The 21,212-nt window shown below is 48.3% G+C and overlaps 2 protein-coding genes across 5 annotated transcripts in view; one reads left to right on the plus strand and one right to left on the minus strand.

Annotated features, from left to right (window-relative positions):
- Zhx3 (zinc fingers and homeoboxes 3) overlaps positions 1–8,370 on the plus strand; it is a 116,768-nt gene extending 108,398 nt beyond the window's left edge. For all 3 annotated transcript variants that reach the window (XM_005362990.2, XM_013352169.2, XM_013352170.2), the window contains one exon: positions 2,640–8,370. In XM_005362990.2, the coding sequence (XP_005363047.1) occupies positions 2,640–2,650 (11 nt within the window). In that variant the 3' untranslated portion in view covers positions 2,651–8,370. The remainder of the gene's footprint in view (positions 1–2,639) is intronic.
- A 2,474-nt stretch (positions 8,371–10,844) lies between these two features.
- Positions 10,845–21,212, minus strand: part of Plcg1 (phospholipase C gamma 1) — a 31,652-nt gene continuing 21,284 nt past the window's right edge. For both annotated transcript variants that reach the window (XM_005362992.2, XM_013352182.2), the window contains exons 13-32: positions 20,774–20,942; positions 20,564–20,686; positions 20,384–20,485; positions 20,114–20,301; positions 19,613–19,813; positions 19,421–19,540; positions 19,165–19,345; positions 18,348–18,425; positions 17,503–17,606; positions 17,204–17,300; positions 16,880–16,949; positions 16,046–16,203; positions 14,548–14,644; positions 14,194–14,418; positions 13,968–14,116; positions 12,938–13,052; positions 12,665–12,826; positions 12,473–12,561; positions 12,199–12,383; positions 10,845–12,008 (exon numbers count right to left, since the gene is read on the minus strand). In XM_005362992.2, coding sequence (XP_005363049.1) covers positions 11,966–12,008; positions 12,199–12,383; positions 12,473–12,561; positions 12,665–12,826; positions 12,938–13,052; positions 13,968–14,116; positions 14,194–14,418; positions 14,548–14,644; positions 16,046–16,203; positions 16,880–16,949; positions 17,204–17,300; positions 17,503–17,606; positions 18,348–18,425; positions 19,165–19,345; positions 19,421–19,540; positions 19,613–19,813; positions 20,114–20,301; positions 20,384–20,485; positions 20,564–20,686; positions 20,774–20,942 — 2,656 coding nt within the window. In that variant the 3' untranslated portion in view covers positions 10,845–11,965. The remainder of the gene's footprint in view (positions 12,009–12,198; positions 12,384–12,472; positions 12,562–12,664; positions 12,827–12,937; positions 13,053–13,967; positions 14,117–14,193; positions 14,419–14,547; positions 14,645–16,045; positions 16,204–16,879; positions 16,950–17,203; positions 17,301–17,502; positions 17,607–18,347; positions 18,426–19,164; positions 19,346–19,420; positions 19,541–19,612; positions 19,814–20,113; positions 20,302–20,383; positions 20,486–20,563; positions 20,687–20,773; positions 20,943–21,212) is intronic.

The raw sequence follows: 21,212 nt of genomic DNA on the forward strand, positions 1-21,212 counted from the left end.
CTTTCTTCTTCTTCTTCTTCTTCTTCTTCTTCTTCTTCTTCTTCTTCTTCTTCTTCTTCTTCTTCTTCTTCTTCTTCTTCTTCTTCTTCTCCTTCCTTCTTCTTCTTCCTCCTCTTTCTCCTTCTTCTTCTTCCTCCCTCCCTCTCTTCTTCCCTCACTCTCTCTCTTCCCTTCCTTTTCTTTTGAGGCAGAGTTTCTCTGTGTGACAGCTCTGGCTGTCCTGGAACTTGCTTTGTAAACCAGGCTGGCTTCAAATTCACAGAGGTCTGCCTACCTCTGTCTCTCTAGTGCTGGGCTTAAAAGTGTGTGCTACTACTGCCCAGTGGGCAGAGGTTTCTTAATTATGACAGCAAAAGCACTGGCAACAAAAAATAAATTGGACTACATCAACATTTGAAGATGTTGAGCTGGGCATGCATGATGGCTCATACCTCTAAATCAGTATTTAGGAAGCAGAGACAAGATTATGAATTCCAGGCCAGCCTGGGATACATATAGCAAGACCCTATCTCAAAACAGCAAAACAAAGTTGTTGTTTTTTTTTTTAAGATTTTAAAATCCTTTTAAAGGTGTGGTGGCACATTCCTGTAATATCACCATTCTGGAGGCTGAAGTAGGAGAACTGAAAGTTTGAAGCAAGCCCTGGTCTATACGATGATGCCCTGTCTCAATCAATCAATCAATCAATCAATCAATCAATCAATCAATCAATCAATCAATCAATAGCTTTTGTACATTAAATGGCATTCTCTTGAGCAGCATTTCTCAACCTGTCAGTCCTGACCCCTTTGAGAGTCTCATGTCAGATATCCTGTATATCAGATATTTACACTATGGTTTATAACATAACAAAATTACAATTATGAAGTAGCAACAAAATAATTTTATGGTTGGGAGTCATAGCACCATGAACTGTATTAAGGGTCACAGCATTGTGAAGGTTAAGGACCACTGAGCTAGAGAGTGAAAAGACAACTGGCAGATGAGTGAGGGTACCTGAAGATCATGCATCTAATGAAGAATATTAATACATAGAAGTACAGTTCAACAACAAACCATTAAAAATGGGTAAATTTAGTTAAATAGACATTTCTCCTAAGGAGAGAGTTACAAACTCCAGAAGATGGCCAGCATTTTGTGCTGGAGAGATGGCTCAGTGGTTAAGAGCACTGGCTACTCTTGCAGAGAACTGGGTTCAGTTTCCAGTGCTGACATGGAAGCTCACAACCATTTTTAATTCCAGTCTTAGGAGAGCCAATGTTTTCTTCTGGCCCCCATGGGGACCAAGCACCACAGGTAGTACACAGACTTAGGTGTAGGCAAAATACTCATAGATATAAACATAATTTTTAAAAGACAATTTTTTAAAATGATGACTAGGGAAATGCATATGAGACTTACAGTGAGTTTCCAGCTCACACTTAAATCCACTATTGCTAACATGTACACAAACAGAGTCACAGGCATTGGTGAGGATGTGGGGGTGTGAATGAAAAGTGACTAAACCTTGGAAATCTTCAGCAAGTCTCAAGAAGCTGAACCGAGACTTCTCATCCAACCCAGAAGTCTCACTCCTAGCACTGAAAAGGGCCTAATGACATTGCACACGATGTTCAAAGCAGCAGCAACATTCACAGTTTCTAAAGGAAGGAAACATCCTGTGTCCACTGCCATAGGAATGGTTAAACAAATGTGCTATATACATACAATGGAATATTATTCAACTATAAAAGATGTTGTAGCATTGAATGTGTCCAAAAGAAAAAAAAAGATGTTGATACATTGCACAACATGGATGGAACTTTACGTCAAGTGAAATAAGCCATTCACAAAAGACACATATTGTATAATTCTATTATATGCAGTCTTTATAATAGCCAAAATTTATGAAAATTGAAGATAGAATGCAGGTTACTTCTCAGAAGAATTGGTAGTTATTAAATAGTGGATACATAACTTCTATTTATGGGGCTGAAAACTTTCTGAAAATGGTGAGGGTTCATAACTGAAATGTACATAATACTACTGAGCCATATGGCTGTAATGAGAAATTTAGTGTTAGGTATATTGTACCAAGATTTTTTTTTTAAGCTGGAGATGGGGTGAGAGGGTGGAAATAACAGGCATGGCAGAACAGAGCAGACATGATAAGGGTAGCCATACTCTTGTAGTAGCACTGCCTCCAAGGCTTCTGTTATCTGTACCCGGCTTTTTATGCTTCCCCCACCAGTCTCAGTGGAAAGGCCCGAACTGTACATAAGGGATGAGATTCTTGTGATCAGCTGCCCTTACCTTTATAAATGAAGATATGAGCTACCAAGATGCCAGAGCTCAGGGCTCTTAGGGGCCAGGATGCAGGATTAACAGAATACAGGGGTAGCAGGCATTAGGGGTCTGTGGTTGTCGTGATGGGATGGGCTAGGTGATTAATAGGAGACCAGGAAGTTGAAAGGCCTTGTCAGATTCAGCCAGCACCCTGTCCTCTGACTGGTGAAAGAGAGAACATGACATTACTTATGGAACTAAGCAATCCCTAAGACCAGTGATACTATCCAGGAGAGTGAGGACAGACTGGGCATCCCTGGAAACTGTACAAGTTGTAGCTGCCATAGAGTGACAGGTATATGTTTTGTCCTCAGAAACAGACTGAATTTGATCTGATTACTGTGAAGGACCGACCAGTCTAGGATGCTGTCTACCATGTGGAGGGGCCAAACCTGCCATGCATCATTTTGATGGACAGCTGCCAGGCACCCAAGAGAGACTCTGGAGGCCTCACTGAGCCTGGAACCTGCCGCCGCCCTAACCACCCTCTGCCTGATATTTCTAAGCAAGTAGCAAGGGGTTCTCATGAGCCCATCCTCCCACTGTGCAGGACCGCTCCTTTGCTTTCCGGGGACAAAGAGTTCAGATTACATAGACCTAGACCCAGAATCAAGTTTTTAGCATATACAGCTGCCTATATACATTTAATAAAGCATCCAACTACAGACACTCTCAATCCATAGGAACTCGGGTTAGAAAAGCAGTACAGCTCTGACAATGCCGTGTCTGTTCTCTGGGAAGTTGAGACTACAGGGGCCCACATCTTCTGCAGCAGCAGGAGTTATGTGTGTGCTCAGAACTGCTTGAGGCCCAGTCCTTCTTGCCTTCTCAAGGGAACAGAACTGTTGAAGAGACCCCGCAACATTGAGTGGAGGCAAGCCAGATTTTGTGCAAGGCTTGCCTGTGTTCTGGTTGATAGAGCCTGCTGTTATCCTCAATTCTGAACACAGCCCAGCTATGAGATTACTACTGGATGCTTATCACTCTCGTTAGTTAACTGTAATTCTGATTTTTCATGGAGCTTGAATCATGGACCAACTTCTCCATTATCAGATCAGCTAAAGAAGCCATTTTTGTAAAGCCTAATGTACTGACCTATATGCTCCCTTCAGCCCTTCAGTTCCGACTCCTTTAGAGAGAAAGGAAAGTGGGCATGGTAGAGCCGGTTGCTGTGGCTTTGGCCATCATAGTGCTCTCAATGCCTCCTGCAGGTCAGAAGGAAGTACACTGTGGCTGGTAGGAAGAGTGAGGCTGAAGGGCGTGGGAGTTTTTAAATGACCAGAGCTGGAGTGGTCTTGAAAACAAAGACCTGCCACACACCAAGGGCCTGACCAACTACTGGTTTCGTAATCCAGAGGTGCTGGACATCACTGGATAGGTTCCTGTGAGGTGTTTTTAAAGTTTGAAATTTATATTCCCAACCTGAGAAACAAGAACTTACTTTTGCCTAAGCCTTGTGTCCTTTAGATTAAAATCACAAGAAAAGGTGCCTTTGAAACAATGGAAAACTTGCTTATGGAGCTGTACTAAATATTAAAGCCTCAGTGTCTCCAAGGCTGGCTTCTCCAAGAGCAGTGGATAAAGCAGGGCAGGGGAGAGACAAAGATGACAAACAGGATGTGTTATCCATGACCCCACTTACCTCTTGGAAACTCCACCAGTAGAGCCACAGGCAGAGCAAGAATTTTGACCAAGAAACAGCGGTTAACTTCTAGGTGTTGTCTTGGCTCCCCTCACAGGGAGCTATAGGCTTTGCTTAGTCTGAGGATGAGCATGGCGGCCTTCAGCCTTCTAGGAAAGAGGGCTTTCTCTGGAACCCAGAGCCCTGGAACCATTATAAGATGTTTCTCTTGCCTTTCCTGTCCCCACAGGGATGATCTCACATTTGTCTCAGATTGGGGTATTTTTTGACTACTTGGCAAGTTTTGCAGTCTATTTTTGTATCCTTTCTGTTTGGGGAGAGAAATTATTTGGCCCCAAACCTCGAGGAATTGGAAAGAATGGTGAGTGACTGTTTTCCTTCAGAGAACAGACATCTGAAAGTTTTTCTTCAGTGTTTGTTTACGTGCAGATCGGCATATCCACATATACAGTACACATACTTATTTGATACTTACACAAACACATCTCATATCCACATGAGCTTCATGTGGATGCCCAAGGGGAAAGTAGCCTGTATGTGAAGAGATGACAATACACTGGGCAGCTGGAGCAGCCGAGGAAGCCATCTTGTCCAAGAAAGCACCTGTGTCTCACCTGAGGCCAGATGCCTGCTGGCTTCACCTATACAGCCCTGCTGCACTAGCTGAATGGTAGAGTCTATGAAAAGGTCTGAACAATTGACAAAGAACAGAAACACTAAATTACTTGGTGGACACTATGCTGGACACAGATAGCAGCCTGGGCTCAGACACCAGGCAGTCTTCTGGATGGGAAGTTGCAGTAACACTGGCCCAGCACTCCTTTCTCAGAGCTGGTGATGGCAAGACTGCCCAGGTAAGAAACCCAACAGATGAAATGGACCTTGTTTCTTCCTTTGCTTTGGGATGGGGGAGGGAAGTTGTGGCTTGGACCTTAGGTTGGTAGGTAATGATGAGGGAGGTGGTCATGGAGCAGGTGCTTCAGAGAAGAGCTCTGGGTGCTGGCAGAGAAGTAGGGGTGTAAGTTGACGGCTACCAGGTCTGTGGCTGCTATGTGACAGATCACAGTGGCCTCGTACAGTCAGAGGGTCAAGTTCTCTGTGTTGTCAGTAGAAGGCTGGCTGTGGGCTGCAGAGGTGGGATGGAATGTGCTTCTCCTGACAAAGCTTGCACTGTCAGATGAGTCCTGCCCCATCCTTTGCACTACCACTCACTTGGACTTACAGAGGCAGTAAACGCTAAGTGTTCTCTGTTGTCTGCATGTTTTATTTTTTTCTATTTACACGGGGTTGCAAGTTCAGTTTTAAACCAGATCCCATTCGAACAGAAATCTTAACTATAGGTTTTGCATATTATTTGATCAAAATGTTTTTTTGATCATAGAGATTTTTCTTTTGGGAATTGGGTGTGTCAGTGTGGGAAGTCCTTTCCCTGGATGGCTTGCCAGCACTTTGAGGTCACTAGTGACTGCTCTTCTACTTTTCTCTTGGCTGAGTGGCAGCAGCTTTTAGGTGAACAGAATACCTTAGCCTGAGGCATCCCTCCCTCTGGAAGCAGAATAATTGAGTGAGACCCAGTATCCTCCAATCTGTCCCCCATCTGACCTTGAATGTTTTCTACCCAGAAGCTTAGCACTCCCCAGGCCCAGATATCTCTCAGAGGGTTTACTTACTCTGTCAGTAGCTATGCCACAACTGTGCCCCTTCCTCCTTGCCCCCTAGGACACCTGTTACACAGCTGCCTTGTGTGGAGCATGGGAGGCAGCCTTTCCGGTTAGAGTCTCTTGCATTGTCCCCCAGGTGACTGTTAAGTTATCCCTGTCTTGAGCCATTGCCTCTCATCTTCCTAGTCTCTGTATGGACCAAAATCCTCAGATTGGAGCAGCTCAGTCAGTTCAGAAATGAGCTAAGAAGAAAATCCTAAAAGAAAACTTAGAATCTGTTTTTCCTAAAGCCCCCACCTTTACTGGCTGTTTCCCAGAGAATTTGTATCACATTCATTCGCAAGGCTCATCTGTCTGAAAGTCTTCTAGATACACGAAGGTCTTCTTTGGTTAGCTCATCCTGACCAAGGTTTAGCAGGGTGCCTGGTTTTCCTTACTCCAGACTAGGATCCCCTCTTCAGCATCCCTAACTTAGCTCCCTGTTCTTTTTCTCAAGAGCACACTGCTCACCACTATCCTGCCCAGACCTTTAGGGGGTGATTTCCATGTGTTCTAGCACTGGAGCACACAGGTTTTCTCTCAGCATAGCCCTTCCCTAGACTTCAACCTGAATTCGCCACACTGCAGTTTGTTCTGCCTTGGTTCAGTGGAGCAGGCAAATGACTGCACAGTATACTCCAGGGCTCATGAGGCTGCTGGGCCTTCAGTGGAACAGCCGGGTTTGGCATTGACTGACTGGTGTGACAGACCTGATCAGACTGCTCACTGTTTGGATCGCTACCTGGGTTATCAGAAGAAATACAAAAGGAACTGAGTCCTCAGAATCCATTTTTGCTACAGTCTGTGTTCCTAGTGCCTGGCCACTAAGGGTGGCTGTGTGGAGTAACAAACCTATGTGCACTCAGAGCCCAGAGCCTGCACTTGGTCATGAAGCTCACTGGGTCTATAGTCTTAGGACTGAGAACCAGCTTTGGGGTCTGAATGCTTGTCAACACTAGCCAGCAATCCTATGGACATGGTCCTCTAGACTTGAAAAATACAGGGTTTTTTTTTTAGCTCAGGTCTAGTAGGAACACCTCTCCTCAAGCCCTCTGAAGCCTGGAGCAAGGGTGGAAATGAGACTAATCAGACCCCGGTTGCCGAAGGACAGAAGTAAGTACCTGCTTCCTTTGGTTTTCGGTCTCTTGTTATGATTTGCAGAGCTGAATGGATTCAGTGTGGTTATTGCTCTGTTGTCTCTGCCCTCCTTGAGCTAGACCTTGCTCTTATTCTGGCAGGAACCAGGCAGAGCAGGGAGAAAACAGCTATTTGGCAGGCTGCATGATGTCTTCCTGCTGTTTATAAGGATGAGTGGATGGCAAGTCAGGACACCCAACAGGGACCTGCACATTTACCTGCTATCAGTGCCTCTTCTGTCAAGAGAGTGGTGTACTTTGCACATAGATGGGCACCTGTGTGTTAATAGCTTTTCTTGGCCAATGTCTTTTGACACGTATTCCCTTCTATGGAAGGTGGGTGATTTACAATTACTCTATACAAGTGGAGTTGAAGGTAAAATGTCTATGATAAAGCCTGCTCAGACACTGAATATAGAAAGGGTTGCCAGTGCTTGATCCTTCCCAAGCAAGTCCCCAAAGAGACATTGTCCATCCAGTGAAAGTCTATTATAAAGTGGTCCCTGTTAACCCGCAGTTTGTGCTTAGAGATCTTGTCCCTAGCTCCTGCCCACACAGCTTAGTCTTGTTCATGTAGCTTTGTCAGCTTCGGGTCAGGGTCCCATGTGAGGAGGTTGGCTGCAGTGAGAGCCAGCAGGGTTCCAGCATGAGTTGGGTTGCTCCTTGTGAAATTGGGTGGGCTGAGGGCAGCAGTGGTCACTAGGGCAGTGATCTCTGGCCCATGCTTCTGAGTAGCCTGCTTTGTTCAGCTTTGCCAGGAAGGTCAGACTGTGTCATAATGTTATTAAACAGAGAAAACTGGCCAACCTTTCTCTGGCCCCTGCTGACTATTGTTCTTTGAGTTGTCCTAACACAGCCCTTGGGGAAGTTGGGGAGGCTGCCAAGGACGTGCAGACTCCTTGCTGACAATATCCTGGTTCCTGGTCCTCCAGCACCTGCTTTATGTTCTGATCTCAGTGTGGATGGCTTTGTCATTGGGGGCCATACTGCTGAGAACTGTGACTGGGGGATGACTTGAACAGTCTGCCTTTCGTGTGCTTCCTGTCTCCCAGAAACAGCTGAAGTGATTACCCTGGTGCTAAATGAGAGTCACCTGCTACTGTGACCAGCTATGAGAGGAAATTGAGAAATAGCTTATCTGTCACATAGGCCTTTGTGGAATGGGAATTTTCTGTGTGGCCCTGGCTGGTCTGAAATCCACTTTGTAGATCAGATGACACTCTTCCTGCCTCTGCCTCCCAAGTAATGAGTTACAGGCAGGCATGGGCCACACCTTGCTGGAATGTGGGAATCCTTTACCCCAAGAAACATCTGAATAGAAAGACGGCCTTGGCCTTTGGTGTGGGCTGTGTGTGGTGGGAGGTGCGGGGCTGACCTCCACGTAAGGTCCCCCATGGGGATGCTGCTATTTCTAAGATGCAAATTGCACATTTCCTAGATTTTGTATCTGCAAATTTGGATAAGGGATGGGATGAGGGACAAAACTGCTTATGTAGTTTGAAATGGGCCTCAGTGGTACTTCCAATCTTTTGACTGTTCCTAAATAAAAATGTACAGACATTTCTTATCTGCTAACTGTGTATGTGTGTGTGGTGGTGGGGGATTAATAAAAAGGTCAAAACCCTTCTATTGACTTACATGTTTTTGCAAATCCAACTTTAAAATCGATAGATGTTGGGGCTTCCTTCAGTGCCCTGGGAAGACATTCCGTTCACTTGTCTCCTGCCTTGCTGAGCTCACTGTGGCGGCCCCATGTGAAACAACTATAGAGATTAAAACCCTGCTGAGTCAACCAAGTCTGATCTTAGAGTCATAGGGCATGGGCAAGTTTTCTTGTGTTCCTTTTTCTGGTGAGAAGAGCTGTTTGTCAGCAGAATATGCCATTTGCTAAGGAAGGCATGTCACTAGGCAGGAAGACCCAAGAGGCTTCTAGAGGACCAGTGTCAAACCCACACCTCCAAGACTCAAAGCAACTGAAATTTTGTTGGGATGACCATACTGGCCTATCTATCACATAAGGAAAAGGGCTCCTAAAAGAAGCCCACCTGGGAAAGAACAAGGGGTAGCAGTTAAACAGCATCAGGGCCTGCTCCTTCCCAAGGCCAGTTTGGGTCCTCAAGGAGCTGCTTTGTGTTGGATGTAAAGGACCAGGTAGCGTGAAACCATGGAGCTGTCTCCTGAGGTCTTGGTGGGCAGATCCAGAACATACTGGGGGAGATGGCGATGGCAGCCACCTGGAAGCTACACGAGTCCTAGTAAGAACAGGCTGGCATACATCCTCTGGAGAAGCCTCTAAGGGCCAGATCCATTTCATTAAAATATAAGGCAGGCTGGGCTTGTTTTGGTCACTAAGTTAGTTTGGTAAAGTAACCTCACGCTCATTCCCCACTTTTCAATAGATCTGATAATGGACAAGTTGAACAAGAAGTGGTTGTCCAGTTTCCGTCCTCAGCTGAAGTTCAGGGTGAGTCTGACCAGAAGTGAGCCCCAGCTCTTTTGGCTAAGGGCCACAGGTACCTGTATATGAGTTTTCTTAGTAAAGGCTGCAGACTGTTTCTGCCTTCTAACCCATGTTTTCAGTCTGTGGCAGGAGGCAAAACGTCCCTGACATTGTAGTCAGTGCTCTCTTGGTAAGTGTTCACTAGTGACCCCTCTTTACTTGTCCCTGGCCTGCTAACCAAAAACAACACTTCTCTTGGCTTGTGTTCCTAGTACCACTGACTTCCTTTCCAACCCCACTCTTTTGGTTTCTTCTGCCAAAGCCAGTGGTTTTTAACCTGAGCACTCATTTTCATGCCCCAAGGAGTCTGTGAATATCCATACAAGGCCCCAGTATCAGTATTTCTCAGATGCACCAGAGGGTGTGATTAAGCACCACATAGTCGAGACTCTACAGGTCACAACCCACTGGATGGAAGGCAGTGTCACACAAGCTGTCACATGTAGGGACACACTACATGCATCAGGCAAGATAGCCACGAGGTGCCAAGACATTAAGGCCCATGTCATTTCTCTCTCACTAACATTTTTACCCTTTGCTGGGTCTTCTGTGTTGGTCAACAGTAGTCAGGTTCACCGGTTCACCTGAAGAACTGAAGAGATGAAACTGATCCTTAAGTTTGCTCCACTGAGGGAAGGATCCAAACACAGCTGGAAAGGAAATGCGATAATGTGCCAAAACGAGTGAACCACAGTCTGAAGCTGCTCAAGGAAGGCAGAGCTGAGCCTCTCTCGGAAGACTTGTCCATGAAATAGAGGTATCTACTGAGAATTAAAGTGCCTAGCAGCAAGCAAAGAATGCCACAGATCAACACTGAGGACAAGCAGACATAGCTCCTATGTTCTCCTGGGCCACAGACAGACTCAAGTGTGAACTCAAAGCTCCTGATACATCCCACCCACTGTTTTTGTGGGGGAGGATTCTTCCCTTATACACTAGTATAGGAAAACTTTACAGTACCTCATGTGGGATCCCCAACCATAAAATAATTCCTTTGCTATTACTTAACTAATTTTGTTACTGTTACGTAATGATATGTAACCCCAAAGGGGTCATAACCCACAGGTTCAGACTACTGCTTTAGATGACCACTACAGACCAGCCAGCACTCATGTGCGTAGTGCTGTGTGACCCGAGCAGCTAGTTCAGCACAGGGTGTACACTGCTCACGGGGCCATAGTTTTTTGTCCCGCTCCAGGAAAATGCTGTAGGAGAGTCCTGGGAATAGCCAGGCCTTTTGAGCAGCATGTTGTAAGCAGAGGCTGGCAGGTAGACAGGCAAGTAGAATAGCAACTGGCAGCATATATCCAAACATTACTTTTTAAAAACAGGTTTCTGTGCAATAGAGATTGAACTTGCTCCTAAGTGGGGTGAACTTCAGCTGTACCATTAGAAGATGAAGTGGCAGAGGTGACCTCACATTTCAGAGACCCATGGAAGAGCTTCCTGTTTCAGCAGTCTCCAGGAATGCCATACCATACTTGCTTCTATTCTCAGTCAATCACCATGCTTTCCTGAGCCCCCAAGAAACAAACAAGTTAAAAAGGACATGAGGATGATTTATTTGGCAGTCAGATCTTAAGAGGGCAGCAGAACTAGCAAATGGCCAACCCTGAGCCCAAATGTGGGCAGTGGGTTTGCGTGTGCTGAATGCTGGCTATGCTGAGGCACCTTTATGCCCACAGGCCTGGACCCCAGCCTCTGTTTTCAGAGCTGAGGCTGCCTTCCCAGCCTTCCCATCTCCTCTGCATCTTTTTACCAGTGACACAGAAGCTGTGCCTAGCAGCAGCTTCATTCGGTACCTACTGCCTTACTCCACCTCCCTATTCGCCATTTCATTACTAAGGGAAAGCATACTGAGTCTTCCTTGCCATAAAACAAAAAAGCTCGCCAGGGTAGGCGTTGCTCTTCTCTCTCTTCCTGCACCCCATAGAACAGCTGTTTCCAAAGGCTCTACGCTGGGCTCCCCTTCCAGGGTGAGGGGCAGGACTGAATAACTTAGTTACAATACCACCAAGAAGAGGAAAAAATAATACTGCTATTTTTTATCATGATCCCCTGTATCTTTTAGGCTGGGTGGCATCCCCAGCCATGGGCAGTGTGCCCTTGTGCTGTGTCTTCCTCCTCAGGCAGGGCAGAGACTTCTCTTCAGGCCCTGCATTCTTCTGTCCTGGCTCCATCCAGGGCCAAACTGCAGGGCATCTACTCTTTCACCCTGACCAGCTGTGGGTTTAAAGCTACAGGACAATGTAAACTTTGTTTCCCTAGCCCAGCAAGGCTCTTCTTCCTCCTCCACTCTCAGGAATGTCAGCAGCTCCTTGAAGCCTCCTCTGCCACCAATTGTAGCAACTTCTCTCTCCAAGGGGCTTCAGCCCTGATCCTGGCCCAAGATGGAAGGACCCACCTCCACACTCAGGGCCAGATATGTGTGCTTAATGCTAGACACAGTACAGTTTTTTGCCTTCACCCACAGCAGGGCTTGGAGGCCCAAAACAATACATTTCATTAATGGCTTGGTTTTGTCTAGCCTTCACCGCTGGAATCCAGGCTCCAAGCTGCGAGACCAGGAAGGCTTTACAGTGGGCCGCTCCGAGAGAACCTAGTTCATGGCATTCCACAAGATGGGCAGCACCAGCTGCTCTCCAACAAGGTGGGGGCACGACTAGAGGCGGTTGTCTCCATTGACCCGAGTCCTTCTTGGGGCCCTGAACAGAAGTGAAGCATCCTTACTGGCCTTGTAGCCCGACAGGACAACCCAAAGACATACAGTTATTGTTTTTCCACACAGGAGAAAGCTGCCAAAGGATTGACCTAACACATAGTGCTGTTCTTTCTGGCTCCAGCACCCTTCCTCCAAGGTCCCACACTGGCCAACTTCCCCTTCACCTCCCTCACCTTCGTTCCCGACTGTCAAAATGGTCTGCGAGATGCTCCTGGGAGATGCGGAAGTCTTCAAATGGCTGCTGGTATCGGGCTTCAAAGGAGCCTTCCCGGGCTCGGACATGGAACAGCTGGCTGGAAGCATCTGAGACTCGTTCCCGTAGTGATGTACCACTGAAGGGACTGAGGTCACCATTCTCCTGCTCAGCAAGGGGAAGTGCACAGAAGTTGAGGTCTCTTGTGCACCTGGGGGTGGGGTGGGTTTCTCTGCTCACTCTGCTGTAGTTACCTTAGCAGGGAAAACCTCGATCTTGATGAGCAGGGAGGCCAACTCCAGGTCTTCACTGTAGTTGTTCTTCAAAGGCACTGCTCTGTATCCTAGGAGAAACACTTGGCTCTCAGCCCAACCATGTCAGGCAAGTGGATCAGCTCCACCCTGACAGTAAGACCAAAGAACAGCATGTCAAGGAAGATCCCTTACCTGTCTTCAGGCCTTTTACTGGGAAAGTAGCCTGAGCCAAGAAGTTCTGGTCACTAAACATGTCTTCCTCATACACCACAAAGCGTAGAAAGGCAAACTCAGGGTTACTGATCTGGAAGTGGAAGGGCTTAGCTGGCCACACAGGGTTCAGTCCATTGTCCACTGTGGAAGCAAGGGCAAAAGCTCAGGCCACATCAAGAGGCTAGCTGACTGGTAGTGAGAGGTCTTTGTCATACCAGGAGAATGACTGGTAATGGAGAAAGGCTGACTGACCTACAAACTCTGTCTTTTGCTTGATGCTGTCGTATTCTGCTCCAGCCACCTCAATTTCCACAAAAGGACATACAATACCTCGGCCATTCTTCGGCAGATGCCTGGCCCCTAGCACCTGTAAGGCAGGCAGTAAAGATGAGGTAATGACTGTCTTCCTGCTCCCAACATCCTCATAGCAGAAGCACGGAGAGCATATGTGCCACGGAGGCAGTATGCCCCCTGCTGGGCTCTGACAGTGCTGCCTATTAGGCCCCTCACTGTTCCAATCCAGAGCAAGCTGTTGGGTGTAAAAATCTGAGCTTTAAGCCAAGTGTTGTATGCATTTTGCAGTCCATTTCATGTTAAATCCACGTCTCTTCCAATGTGGGACTCTTCTAAACTCCTTTAGGAGAAAAAGGCTGGAAAGTAGCAGTCATGGCCATCGATATCTATGGCTCTGTACTCCCAGGTGGGTCTAGCTGGTCACATGCTGTCCTTATTCTTTCCACTGTTTAGGCCACCCTGCTGATTCCCACAACAAGGGTTGACTTGACCCTTGTTATGGCTTTTTATTAGACATGCACTAGGGAGCTCTATTCTAGAGACCAGGAAAGGCAAATAGGCAGCTGGTCATGCTCTAGAAAAACCAGGTTTTGCTTGCTCCTGCAGACAGGAGCCTAGCTCATCACATGCCCCCTCCAGCCTGATTTTTGCTACTCTGACCAGATTCTTCCAGCCAGGTAGTGACTTTTCATAGTTAGCCTTAAATGGACAGCCTGACTCTTTTGTGCAAAAACTGGCCATGGTCAGCCCGACTACTTATGGGATCCCAACCCTCACAGAGGACCTATAAGATAGTTCTGCTTCAAGCTCAAGAACAGTCTAATAGTTCCCTTCCCCAATTCAAGGCAGAGAATGCTGCTTACCTCTGGCTCTGGTGCCCTTTCCCACTTAGACGGAACCATCTGGTCCCCAACTTCTTACCAAGTTTAGTATCAATATCCCTCATAAACCTTTCCCTACCCTAAAGTAACCAGATGAATACACCCACCTCAATGCAGATGACACAGGGTTCCAGGCCTCGTAGGCTGCTCTTGTCAAAGGGGTCAAAGGCTTCATCTCTCATCGTGCTTGGCTGCAGCACATAGCCACAATGCCCACCAGCCATGAAGAGGGCCTGGTTCATCTGCATAGGCTTGTCTGGAAGAGTGGGATTATAGTGTGTTCCAGTGAACCTGTCCTAAGTGTCTCTCCCCACCCACTGAGGCCCCTCTCACCGGGAGTCTGAAAATTGAGTGCTACAAGCTGGCTGCCACAGATCCACATGGGCAAAGGATCGTAATTGGAGGAGTCCAGCCTCTGTCCCTTGGGGTAGATTCGAGAGAGTTGCAGCCGATTATACTGAAGGAACTTCTTGCCTTTGGCCTTGTTCACATACTTCTCAGCCTTGGTTTCCGGAAAGGAGGACATGTCCCGGTAACAAGCACGTTCTGTGCCAATCTCTAAGCCAAACAGTGAGAACATGTACAGAGCAGGCTCCTTGGGCAGTGTGTGCACGAGAGGGTATTAGACACCGCTCGCATACCACTAGCCCTTTGTACACATGCACACCACACCTAACCCCGCCTTACTGTCTTCATCAAAGGGAACAGGCCGGCAGTAGACCACAAGCTCAGAAAGCTCCAAGGCAATCTTCTTCCTCCTTTCCATCATCTTCCCCTCAGTGAGCTGGTAAGACATATAAGGCCCAGGCTAGAGCTCTGCCCGGGAGAAGAAAGCTCCTGCCAGCCTTGTGTACACCCACACTTTAGGTGTTCTGGGGCAGCCCTCCCCTCTCCTCCCCTCCCCTCCCCTTGTATCTTTCAAATATCATCAGAGTATACAAAACTACTGGTTCCCAGTTTCAGCCCAAAATTGTTCTTTTCCTTTGTCTCCAAGGACACACTTGTTCCCCAACCCTCTTGGGATAGAAGCCTCACCATAACTTATGTTCCAGATGACTTCACAGGAAACTCAAGGTGGGCAAGGCCTTCCCAGTAATGCTTTCTCTGATCACTCTTTACCCATCTTTCAGCAAAAACATTGCTTTCTGATTCCCTGAAGCACTTAGGCCTTAAGCCCACTTGGCAATGTCTGTGCCTAAGATTATCTTTACTACCTCAGTTCCTCCACAGCAACACCATCTTCCTCCTCCCAGACCTAGCTCAGCAGCAGCCTGCTGAGACGCCCTGACTCTGCTGTGTCCACCTTCCTCAATCAGTGGCTCCTCTGTTTATGCTCTACCTTCTCTGCCTAGCCTAGACCCAGGATCTAGCACTTCAACCACTGGTTCTTTTAGTGCCTTGCCCTCCAGGACACACTGATAAAATCCTCCGCATCTCAACCTTTTCCTGCTTGGCTCAAGGTATCTGTTCTCTAAATCAGGCACAGATGTGCTCACCAAATGCCCTAGAGGAACAGCCTCAAAGCAGAAGTTCCTGTACATCTGCAGGTGCTTTACCAGGCTCAATGGCAGAGGCCAGGCTTCCTCTAGAAAGCTGGTCTTTCCAAGTAAATGTAGACTACTCACTATCCACAAACTCTAACTCCCAGATTTTCATGGTTAGCCACTCCAGACTCCCTGCCACCCACTGCTAACCTAGTCATGACACTAGCACACCTCAATAGTGTCACTAGGAATACCTGCTGCTGCTAAAGCCGATGGATACCTACAGATTGTTACTGCACCTATGCAGCCCTCAGCACATTACAGGCCACAACCATGGGGAACTGCAACTTCTCTGCCTGCTGTTCCAGGCACATTCTCTGTCACAGACATTTACCTCAGCCCTCTTCCTATCTTCACCAATTCATCTCTTCTAGCCTGATTCTATTCTTGCTGCCAGCCCAGGAGCTTATGAAGACTCATTCAGGTGATCCAGAGTATCTCCTGTTCAATGCTTCCTATGTACATCATACTTCTGTCTTGAGTCTATTCTTCTGGGTCCCTTATCTAAGGCCAGGCCACATCAGCAACCAGCAGTATGCTGTCTCTTCCAGAGGAGCTGGTGGAGGCCTTCGCTCCCTGACAGGCCCACACTCCGCCCTCCCAGGCCCCAGCACTACCTTCCAAGCTGTGGCAGTTCTCACCCTGGCATCTGCAGTCTGGGCCACTTCCCGGATCTTTTTCACCCAGTCTTGCAGCTCCTCCTGCGAGTCAGCTGCAACGTCTAGGGACCAGTGAGCCAACGATGGCATGCTGATGGAGAAGACGAAGAGCCGGTTGTTCTTGCCTTCAGGACGAATGGCTGTTGAGGGTAAATAATACAGGGCTAGGAATGTTCTCTTTATCCTTCATTCCATATCTTAAGGCAGTGGTTCTCAACCTTCCTAATGCTGCCACCCTCTACTACAGTTCCTCATGCTCTGGTGACCCCAACCATAAAAATATTGGCATTGTTACTTCAAAACTACTTTTGCTACTGTTATGAATTGAAATGTGAATATCTGGTATGCACCTCCCAAAGGGGTCATGACCACAGTTGAGACACTGCCTTAGACACTGGCTCAAAGGAATTCATTCCATTTCTTCCTGGCCACGCTTTATAAGCAGGCACAACTGGTATAGAGATACAATTGACAGAGGTGACTGTAGCTGTGGTGGAACCGAGGCTCCAATGCAGCTGTGACTCGTAGCTCTTGCTTGGGGCCAGGCCTTTTAACCCCTGCTCTACCCCATCTTCAAGCCTCTGTCACAACCCTATGGCCTAAACCATTAAGACTGATGTCAGCTTGTACTCAGAAGCTCTGCCAACTTCCGATTCTACTGTATCTGGCACAGGGTAAGCAACAAAGGAGCCTGGGGTTTCCAAAATGTAAGAGTAGTCTCTAGGGACTCAGCCACTGGCTTCCTCCTCAGGAGCAGGGGGAACTGCAAGGACACCCCAACACCAGAGGAATCAAGAGGTAAAAATGGGAGCTCACCAATCTGACAGGCTGGCACATCTAAGACCCCCCGCAGCAAGTCCCCCAGTGGGCTGTTCTCATCCAGGTGCTGTAGGAAGCAAAGCCACAGGCTAGTCAGCATGGCTACTGCACGTACAAGTGAGGGAATTTTTGTGTGGGTACGACTGTCTTTTGGATATGCTCATGACCAGCCAAGTGTGACATAGGTACAATGGAGACGAGGACTGTGGCCACACGGGATGTGTGACTGGCTCACATGTGACAGGAAGGTCTGGGTGTGATGGACACATGAAAGAGATCCTGGGGACAGGAAAACCTGTGACACTGTGGTTCCAGACATACCTCCCTCTCTGGCTCCAGAATTGCTGGGTTGATCATCTCTTCCACATAGTTTGAAGGGAACCACAGCTGCTTCTTCCCACCATAGTCCCCTCGCCACCTGTGGGAGCCATAGGGTACGGACTCCAGCAACCACCCCAAACTCCCACAGAATCTTCTTGGGGGTTCCCACAGATAGGTCAGATAAGGCTACTGAACACGAGACAGATACTCTCAAAGCATTCTGTCACAGTACTCAGTGTCAGCCCTGGACTCCCATCCCACCATGCCACAGGCTCTCCAGCCTGGAGGGCCTGGCTTACCAGCCACCATCTTGCTTTTCCACATTCTGTATGATGGCACTCTTGGTAAATGTCAGCTCATCCTCTCTCTGGGCCTTGTAATCAAAGAGCGCTTTCACTGCACACTGCAGAGGTGAGACAACAGGACTGTGTGGAGTACAGCAAACGGGCGCTCTCTATCACTTAACCCAGTGTAGCAATGTACATACACATGCCTGGGCTTATGCTAGTGGGAGGTATCTATCACTGTGAGGAAGTATTCCTAGACCGAGGGGAAGTTCTAGGACAAGCAGGATAGGAAGACAGAGGGCTTTCTCCAGGTAACCTCCTGGCCACTGAGGTGGAGCCTTTGGAGTTCTGCCCTGGGCCTGCTCCTAGGAGTGTGGGGGGGAGGCAATAGGAGAGTAAGTGCAGTCCTGTGTACCTCCCTACAGAGTCAGGACCCTCACTCATCTCTGATGGCACTTTGGCTTTTGAAGAGAGAGAATAAGAGACAAGGCAATCTGCCACATTAAAGAGAAGGGCAAACCAAGAAGATCGTCTAACAGATCTTCTTGATGAAGGGAAAGACTGGCCAGTGTGCCGCCTAGCCCGTTCTACTACCATGAAAGACAGAGGTCACTCTGCGGAACAGTGACGAAAGGCCAGTGTTAGCCCAGAACCCAGGGACTAGAGAGTGGTTCAGCCGTGGAAGAGCTATGGTCATTTGTCAGCCACACATCTCATACAACCTCTTAGTCTCAGAAAACCACAACCACTACTTACTTCTCCAAACCACAGAAGGCCCAGAATACATAAATATAAGCCCCAAGCAGAAGGGGACTCCTCCTTCCTCCTGGCTTCCTGTGTCAAGGACAGGTATTTACCTTGAAAGTTGGCATAGGGTTTGCCTCCACATAGAAGCCAGGGTTGCGGCCCTCATACAGTGCCCCATAATCGGGTTCCTGGAAACAGGACATATTGTGATTTGTTAATGCCCCAGAACTGACATAAAAGCAGCTGTTAGCTCCCACTTGCCTGGATTCTGAAGCACAGCATGCCCTCTTCTGGGTTGTCTACCCAGTTTACTGGCACTTGGCCCACTGGAACCCCCTGACGCCAAGGGAGTAAGGGTGGCTGTAGGGACTTGGCCTCACCCTCCTTTCTGTATTCTTTACCCCAGATCTATCACCTTGGCCCCTGAAGGCTCAAATGCCAACTACTCCTGAGTTGCCTGCTGCTGAGCTGCCACCAGCACCACATTCTCTGTGAGTTGTTCAATGGCTGAGCCCAAGGTCAGGAAGAGGTCCAGCAAACTCTCTTTCTTGGAAAACCTGGGTCTTCCCTCCAGAGTCTCCTGCAGGTCTGAGGCATCTATACAATTGTACCTAGTCTGCCCTCTGCCCAGCACACCCAGACCAAGTCCATGTATGCACAGCTCTCCCCATGTAAGCTCCCAGACCTTGGTACCAACCCCTTGGCTCAAGAAAATCTTGTCTAATGCCCAGGCACAGCTCAGGTTCCACTCACTCTAGCTACATCATGGCTCCCAGTTACTCCCAGAGCCTCCATGTGAACTCCCAGGACTCATTTTCAGCACATACAGAGACTGTTAAATCATAGGTGTCCTCTAACTACACTGTTATGCCCCCCTCGTCCATCCGTCCCATCCCGCCCGCCCCCCCCCCCCCGTGGACTCCTCACAGCTGTCCCAATCTTCTCCAGTGCTTCCTCATTGATGGGGTAGCGCAGCTTCATTTTACGGTACAGGGGGTGCTTCTCATAGTAACTGATGAGGTCAACCAGGCTGTCAAACTCGGAGTTCCCCAGCATCACAGTTTGGCCTTCCTGCTGTACTCGGCAGTGCTTGATCTTTCCCTCAGCCCTTCACAGTAACAGGACAGTCAGCATGGCAGACAGCCCCGACCCCAGCAAGAACCCACACCCATCCAGACCTCACCGGAAAGAGATGGCATATGAGTTGGGTTCATTGCGTTTCCGCACCAGGAAAGCCCCATCACGGGGCACGCGCATCAGCATATGTTCAGCCTGAGCTCTGGTCAGGCTAGCGTGGTACCACCTGAAAACCAGCAGAGTCAGGCCCTGACTAGAACGACCCAGTCCCCACTCACCTCCCTGTCCCTTTTCTTACTCTTTGCTCTCATGGGCATTTGTCTGTGGGACAGGCTCTGAAAGGCGCATCTCAAACTCATTGCAGCGCAGTGGTACTTGCTGATAGTGTGTAATGAGGTCATAGAGAGAGTCGAAGACAAGGTTATCTGTCAAGAAGAACTTGGGAGTCCCCGCATCCTGCCGGGAGTGGATGCGGCAGTGCTGGACTTTCCCATTTCGCCTGAGGAAAGACAGGATGAGAAAGGCATGAAAAACAAGTTAGAGCTCCAAGTATTACATAACTAGGCAAGACATTAAGTTTCAAAAACGGAGGCCATTCTCCAAAGAACCTTGGATAATGGGCAGCCCTATAGGACATAGAGATCAAACACACATATTTAAGTACACAATGCCTGCATAGGAAAGAATTATGTTCCAAGGAAAACCTAGACCCGAGGCTGAAATGTTAACCAGTTATCTAGGGTGCTCTGTCTATTACACGCATGGACTAAACACAGGAACGGTGCTAGATGTGGGTTACCAGAAAGACAGCGTGTAGTCCCCCACGAAGGTCTCACTTTCTCGCACTAAGAAGGAACCGTCAGGAGCCCCAGTCTCGATGCAGTACTCAGTGAGCAGGCGCTCGGCAATATGCCGCCCATCGCGCCCAGCCCCAAGCTTCCCGTGGAACCACTTCTCACTGGAGTGTAGCTCTGTGCTGCTGCTGGCCTAGACAGAAGGACAAGAGCAGAGATACCCAATGACTACCCAGTTCTCATCAGACTGAACCCACACCTCTGAACAATTCTACCTCCTTAGGCTCCTCTTCATCCTCGTTGCCCTGGTCATTGCTGGTCTCCTCAGAGTAGTAGATCTTGCTGCTAGTCAGAACAAAGTAGTGGGGATACCATTCCTGGGACAGATAAAAAAAGACCTGTGAGCCAGAGTTCAACACATGGCCCCACCATGTCCAGGCTCAGCTAGACCTCACATGATTCACGGGGTCCTCCAAGTAGAGGATACCATTCTTGATGGAGTTACTGATGTCATTCTCAGAGTACATCACAGAAGTAGGCACCTCTTCATAGGCACTGCCCTCAGCCAGCTTCTTGTGCTGTGGAAGCAGACCAGGTCACAGAAAACCATTCCACACCTAGTCCCATCTCTTACTTCAGGGCTTCGCCTACCAATTTTGCCACACCTTAATAAGGATCTTCCTTTTGAGCTGGTTGGGCGAAGGAAGTCCATCAGCAGCAATGTCCACAGGTTTGGTAAGGAGGATATCGCCAAGCACCTTTTTGAAGTGCTGAGCCATGTTTCTCTGCTGGGCAATGCTGCAGTGGTCCTCGATGGACAGGATGACCGGGTATCTGAAGGACAAGGGCTATGTACAGTGACACTGACGCTACCGTCAAGCCGACCAGACGTCAGTCCAAATAGTTCATCCCAGAGTGGATGATAGGAGCCAAGGGCCTGGAGCTCTTTACTCACGGGACCCCTCGGAAGAGGGGCAACCACATGGAGGGGCACATCAGGAAGCAGCAAGGAGGCAGTGGGAACCAAGTGGCAAGTGCTGCAGAAGGGAGCACTAGGTCTAATTATGAGGCTGCCCTGTCAGAAGACATTCCACACCAGGTAGG

This window comes from Microtus ochrogaster, linkage group LG8, assembly GCF_000317375.1.
Source record: "Microtus ochrogaster isolate Prairie Vole_2 linkage group LG8, MicOch1.0, whole genome shotgun sequence".
In the NCBI taxonomy this organism is placed as follows: domain Eukaryota; kingdom Metazoa; phylum Chordata; class Mammalia; order Rodentia; family Cricetidae; genus Microtus; species Microtus ochrogaster.